The sequence below is a fragment of the Scomber scombrus genome, chromosome 2 (genome assembly GCF_963691925.1).
Source record: "Scomber scombrus chromosome 2, fScoSco1.1, whole genome shotgun sequence".
Taxonomy (NCBI): domain Eukaryota; kingdom Metazoa; phylum Chordata; class Actinopteri; order Scombriformes; family Scombridae; genus Scomber; species Scomber scombrus.
This window is the reverse complement of record NC_084971.1, coordinates 2,706,984-2,714,230: the sequence shown is the minus strand read 5'-3', so window position 1 is coordinate 2,714,230 and position 7,247 is coordinate 2,706,984. Positions and strand designations below refer to the sequence as shown.

Genomic DNA, 7,247 nt, shown 5'->3' with positions numbered 1-7,247 from the left:
CGTTGGGACAGCTCTGCAAGCTCTCCTAAATCCTAGAGGAGATGGAGTGACTTTCACAGGTCGACAAAGTTGATAAAAATGCTTTCAAAAATGCTTTCGACCCCCCCCCCCCCCCCCCCACCCGTGCCTGGAAGTCAGACTAAATGTGCCTCACCGTGGGGAAATTTGGGACAAGTTTTAAGTTATATTCTTTGTAATTTTTGGTGAATTTTAAATATTACATTACACATTTACCGGAAACACCCATAAGAATCCTGATTGTGTGTCACGTGCGTGTTTTTGTGCGTACTGTATGTGCAAAATATTGATGTAAGAAGCAGCTTGTGTGCCTGTGTGGATGACTTCATGTCACTTTAAAGTATTTGCTGTCACACTGACTAAATGTCTTCACTGCACATCTGCTATTCCTGCCTGCCTGTCTGTCTCTTCTGATTTCCATCTCTGTCTGCCTCCCTGTCTCTGTCATCATCACTACTTGTCAGTGTGTGTGTGTGTTTTTCTCCTCTCCTGGTCACAGTTTGAAGCTTTTTCCTCTCTCCTCTCATGTAAATGATTTGCCCCCTCAGGTAGGTGCTAATCATGATCAACAGATTAACAGATCCAGGACTGAGAAATCACTGTTAATTGATCCATGATGATACTAATGATGACTAATATCATCAGTAAATGTTTAGTTGAAATGATCACTATGGATTTAGATACAGTTCCACAGCGTATGAGGGCCATGTATGTAAAATAAACAACTAAATATTGACTTGGAGGAGAGGGGGGAATATTTCCGTGAAAAAAACTCAGACATCCTCTGATATAAAGTCACAAATTTGCGATAAAAAAAACTCACAAATTCTCAAAACTCTTGAAATATTACCCCTCCCCCCTCCTCTAGGTCAGTTTTTTTTTTTTTTTTTTTTTTTAACATATATGACCTTAATATGCCGTCATAGAGAAGTGCTCTGGCTGGTGGTTTACTATTTCAACTCCGAATGTTGCCTTGAGTGTTTTTAAAAAAAAAACTTGGCTCAGCCCACGTCACCCCCCCCCCCCACGTTTTTAATCTCGATAAGATGTGAAAGCTCTGAAACTGTATTCAATCATTTATAACAGATCTAGAGGTCTGATAATAATTGAAAAACTCTGCAGATGACATCACACTCACAGCTTTTAATGTTCTTTTTTAACCTGTTTTCTATGTAATAAACCGCTTTTAAAAATACAGCCAAATGAAACAGTAAATACGGTCAAATATTGTACATTTCGATGCTTTTTGGAGTCAAAACACAGTAAAACACGGTATCTTCATTGTCACTGCGGCAGTAATGGAGGAAAAGAAGCCACGTGCGACCGTCAACGTCACATAATCATCGTTCATCCTCCTCTGTGGAACCCATCCAAAAGGTCACTCAGAAATTAGAATAACATCTGTTCATCTGGTTACCAAATTAGTGACTATGTTTAATTTGTGTTAACATTAAATGGTTATAATCCTAGCAAGCACAAGAGACTGTGTCTTTAGAATTACTGCTATTTAATCATTATTTTCACTGCAAGTGGATGACTGTTTTCTCTTGAATTGCATGTTCATGAATGCTACACCTTGCATTTCATCATTAATAATAGCCTACTGTCTAAAGCATATAACAATTAACAATTAAATTCCAGGCAATATTGTTATTGTAAGTTACATGTTGTTTCCAGGTACTTCATTGTGATTAAACCTGAGAGAGGGAAGTAATACAAGCTCAAAGTGAATCCTCATCACCACTACTTGTTATTTTTTTTTTCTCTTTTATTTAATTGTTTCATGCCTCTTTCTCTCTCTGTTTCTCTCTCTCTGTGCTTGATGTTCATTCTTAATGTTTTCTCTCTCAGTGAGCTGTGAGCCTGGAGGCCTGGATGCCAACCTTCTGCCAATTATAACAGAGGATGTTTGAAGACATTACTAATGTGTTTTCCTCCTAGATGTATGTTTATTTGTATTTATTTATTTTTTTTGACAGTATTTGCAAAGCAGGTGCTGTTTAGACTCATGACTAGGTTTAGCTGGCAGCTCAGGATATTAGAATTAACAGGCTTACATTGACTCCCTGTGAAGCATGAAGCTTTACAATGAATTCACTTATGAATAAATGTTCAGTTCCATAAAGCTGTATAATTCAATCCTCTATTTATATATAATGATTGACATAACCCCCCCCCCCCCAACACATTATACTGCCCCTATTTACTGTATCAGTTAGTATAGAAGAGCAATGGAATGTTGATAGGACTAATCTAATCTAATTTAATCTTATCTAGTGTAGAAGTTCACACTTTAATTAATTATATTTTAACATTTTAAATGATTCTGGATCATTTGCTTTATTTGGGTTTTCAAAACCATGTAAAATCTTTAGTAAATATAACCAATTTCCTGTTAACATTACAGTATATTACTGGCAGCTATAGTTACCAGTATCTTACTGGTTTATTTTAATAGCATCACTACTCTAATTTACTTTACAGTTATCCTAATTACTGTACAGTTATTAGGCTACAGTATTCTGCTGTAGAATGTGAGATTTACAGTTTAACAAAAAAAAAAAAAAACTGTAAAAATCGTCCTCTTAGATATTAAAGGTTTTACGTTTTTAAATGTAAAGCTGATCTAACTGTAACATTAAGATAACATTGTTATTTACACTATAGGTCTGAAATGTATAGTTGTTTTTATTAATATCAAGAAGAAGAACACAACAGATTATTATTCCACCCAAATATTACTTTGTCTCACTACTTACAGTTTTAAAGGTTTATTCCACCCAAATATAACTTTCCCTCTAACTTTAAATTAAGAGCGTTTTACAATAATTAAATCACTATTCTTTTGAATGGAGTTTGGTGGGTTTGGCGAGCACGACATAGGGGGCTGCTTTGGTTATAAAGGAATGAAAAATAATCTTTTTTATCAAAAAGTCGCACTTCAGCTAGCTAACGTTAAATTTGTTGTGCAATTCAAGACACCATAATTATTAGGAAAACGTTGGGTCCTAACTGCCTTCTGTACTGCAGGAATCTTCTTTTGAAAAGTCAAATAAAGCAAATGATCCAGAATGATTTGAAATGTAGAAATAAAATGAATTACAGTATGAACTTCTACAATAGATAAGATTTAATTAGATTAGATGAGTCCTATCCACATTCCCATTGCTCATCTATACAAATGATATAGTAAATAGGGGCGGTTTAATGTGTCAGGGGGGTTATGTCAATTTAAAAACAACAACAATTCAATGTGCATTTATATATAAACTGAAGAATCTACTCTATACACTCTAATAAAAGCAGCAGTGATCAAAGCCTGAAATCTCCATTGCTGCCTTTAATGCCCCAAAGGTCCCCAGTTTGATTTAATGATGTGTGACCTGACTAAAGCATGACAGCAGCCTCTCTGTGAGCTGAGCAGGACACAGAAGATCCAGCCCTCTGCACAACACTCCACATGTATTTATCCAACTGAGCATCCATCAAGCACACATGTATGTAGTTTCAAATTCAAGTATGTCCTCAAAGCGTGAAAAGCCTTTTAATTGTCAGAAGCCGTACGAGTAGTGCTATGGACTTTTTAAATGCACATAACATTGTGGTTGTGCTGGAACCACAGAATGAAAGCACAGCAAGTGGATTCCTGTACACCACTCTATGCATATTTGAATATTTATTTCTTTATTTGCTTTTTGATGAAACAAGGTTTATGTAAGACTTTTGTGTAAACCTTGTCTGTGCCTTTATGTAAATTCAAGCATTATGGTCATTTACATGCAAAAATCTCTATTACGTACCATGGTGGTTTCAGCAATGGAGCCAAAGCTGTTGATGAAAATGTTACAGGAGACATTGACTGCAGGACCTGCAGAGAGAGAGAGAGAGAGAGGCACAAACATTAGATAGATAAAACTTCAATAAGATATCTTACAAAAAAAAGTTACAAGAGTAAATCTAGCTCGTTTCTTTGACGGGTGTTCCTGCAGTGAACTTTCGACCTTCTTAGCAGACGATAATTGCTTAGCACCGCCTCAGAGGAATGCACTGCACATTTTTTTAAGTGCTGGACAATTAAACATGCATCCAGTGTGTATGCCTTCAATCTTTAATCTCATATCCTTAAACACAGCACCAGGCTGAGGCGAAAATAACAGATTCTAAGTGTAAGCCGTCAAATCAGAGTCAAGGAAGCTCCCTGTAGTGGAGTGAATAAATGCTCTGTGGATGTCTCATCTTTTTCTCATCATACTGTTATTATATTTTTAAAGAGCTCTGGCTGAAATTCTACTTTTACAAAGTTTCAGTTTTTTCTTGACATTGTCAGAAAGATGATAATTTGACTTTTTGTTTATCATAGAGGTTGTGAGTGGGTGGTGGTGTACTGGATTGCATTGTATTGAAACATGTTCATAATATTTTGTCCAACCCCACCGACATACACAACGGGGGCTAAAATGTACGGCAGGGATGTTGTAATGGATTGCATTAGATTACAAAGGTGTTCCTAATAAAATGCTCGGTGAGTGTAAATTTCACGTAATTTACAGTAGTTGACGAGTAGAACATGTTTGGGATTTTCTGACGCCAAGATAGGATGTTCATACGATCAGGAAGTACTTCACTCTATACTCATCATGTGAATAGAAGCATTAAATTGCGACTTCACCGCTACAGATGGGTTGTAGCTGCCGTGGCAGTGGACCAATCACATGTCGCGTTAAATTGAAGGACGCTTGAGTTGATTGGCTGAGAGCGAGTCCATACTAATAGTCATATGTTCTAACTCTGGGTGCAAAAAGGATCAATTGCAGGTATCGTTTGATGGGAGAGGTTTCAATACTATTTGGTATGAATCTATTTCGGTTGATATCTTAAAGGTGTCAAGTCCTGACACCCAGCCCTAGCACTCAATAATGAACACATATACGATGCCTGGCAAGAATGATCACTGTTGACTTACTGTACAATAAAATAGAATAAATAAAATAAAAATAACCTAACATAGTGACAGTTAAAAAAAAAAAAGCAATAGAGATAACATAACAATACTATCTCATATGTATACGCAAATAAATAAGTAAAGAAGCAGTTGGGAAGCACAGAATAGTAAAAACATAAAACCTTAAGGACACTCAAAGGCCCGAGAAAAACGTGTGGGTCTTAAATTTTGTATTAAAAGTGTCTACAGAGGCAAACACTTCTTCTTGTCTCTGTTCTTGGTACAAGTCAGTAGTCTAGAAGCAGCGCTCTGCACCAGCTGCAAGTGAGACAAGGATGACCGGCTAAATACCAAATACAGAGCTCTGCAGTAATCCAGTGGAGAGGAAATTACGGCATTTGTGGTAATCTGCAGGTTATTACGAGAGAGGAACAGCTGGAGTTTAGCAACCTTTCACAACAGTGTTCATTTATTTGTAAAAATGTTAAAACTGGATCCAAGATGACACTGAGATTTCTGGTGTGGGCGTGAAGGTCAGGAGCTGGGGGCCCTAAGTGATTAGCTAGACCCAGATAGAGCTGGAAGGACCAAATAAGGCCACTTCAGTCTTACTATCAGTGAACTGAAGACGATTTTTGTCATTCAATATTCCTCAAGGAGGAACTTAACTGTGTTGTTATTATAATCACCAGGTTCTAATGGGAGGTATAGTGGAGTGTCAGATGCTAAGCAGCAGGATCACTAAGAGATTGGAGGATGGAGCCTAAAGGGGAGCATGTATAAGGTGAATAATATGTGTCCGAAAATGGAGCCTTGAGATACTCCACGGGTGATGGGAGTAGACGGAGAGATTAGACCGGAAAAGATTTTTCTGTTAGGTAGGAAATGAACCACTAGAGGGGGCTACCCTAGATACCGACCTGGTGCTCGAGACATTCCAGTAATAAGATCTAGTAGAAAGTTTGAGTTGAATAAAAAGTTTTTAAGCACTTTGAGGTTTTATTTTTCAAATGTAAAGTGCTTTATACATAAAATGTATTATTATTATTATTATATTAAATAGTGTGGCACATTCACCGGAGTCAATAACATCTGTGACGTGCTCCCAAGACTGACAGAAATTTCTCCATCATTTTGTTATTTTAAGCTGAGAATAGATCATTTTTTCCAAGACTTAAATAAAATGGCAACTTAGAAATATGCTTTAGAACAGTAGCATTAAGGTTAGGCGTTTTAATACTGGGATGTACTATTGCATGGTTTAAGTAATAGCAATGGCAGTAGTTGAACATTTCCTTAAACAGGCATTTAGGAACAACGTCCAGGGGAGTTGGTTTAGTATGTGAGACTATATCTTTAATATGAGCTTGGGGACACAGGCTCCAACTTATTTAGGACAGCAGAGCAAGGAGGGAGGATGCAGGGGTTGTAGGCAGGAGATGAAAAAGTAGAAATATGAGACACATAATGAGAAAATGGTGATAATTGTGGTATCTAGTTATACATTATTAGACACAAAATACAGAGAATAAGACTTACGCTTTACATGATATGACTTGGGGTACTGAATATCTAATTTCTCAGTTTGTATGTCCAGTGTATTGGAAATTCATTAAATGTGATTTAATGTAAAGGCACTTTATTGTGAAGCCACTTGTTGAGCATTTGGTTACAGGACTTGGATCTTCATGAGAAGAGTTTAATGTTAGAAAGTGGTGTTTCCAGTTTGGAAGTAGAGATGAGGTGAAAGGTTATGTTCTTAAGTGTTTACATGGAGCTCTGCTGGTCAAACATACAGAGGGTATACATTTGTCCATGTGACTGTGGACCCCCTGTCTGTTCCTATAGAAAACACAGGACATACAGTAGACGGCTCTGTAGATATACCTTTGAAGTTCGGTCTTATCCTGGCGTCATATCCAGATGTCCTCCCCATCAGTTTGTCCAGAAAATCAGAAGGAGACATGGGTATCGGCCGTGCCCTCGCACCACTGTCCATCTCCTTACACTGACCCACACTGTCACTAAAAAAAAAAAACAGACACACATTATACGAGTAATCCTCTGTGACATTTCCACGGCAGGGTGTGTGTACTCTGCTTCTCTGCTTGTCAACCAGTGTAAGAAAAAGTGAGTTATTGACAGTTTATGACAGATTTGATGTTTTGCTATTCAAAACATCTGGGAGCAGATTCACAAACAACTTGAGGGTATAACATAAAAGACAACTTTTGAATCTAAAACTCCCAGCAAAGAAGTTTTATGATTTAAGAAACATTTCTGAGGA

General features: G+C 37.2%; 1 protein-coding gene across 2 annotated transcripts in view; it reads right to left on the bottom strand.

Annotated features, from left to right (window-relative positions):
* The window catches only part of glra3 (glycine receptor, alpha 3), a 35,190-nt gene extending 28,264 nt beyond the window's left edge, over positions 1 to 6,926 (bottom strand). For both annotated transcript variants that reach the window (XM_062441060.1, XM_062441061.1), the window contains exons 1-2: positions 6,848 to 6,926; positions 3,819 to 3,886 (exon numbers count right to left, since the gene is read on the bottom strand). In XM_062441060.1, the coding sequence (XP_062297044.1) occupies positions 3,819 to 3,886; positions 6,848 to 6,926 (147 nt within the window). The remainder of the gene's footprint in view (positions 1 to 3,818; positions 3,887 to 6,847) is intronic.
* Between the last annotated feature and the right edge of the window lie 321 nt (positions 6,927 to 7,247).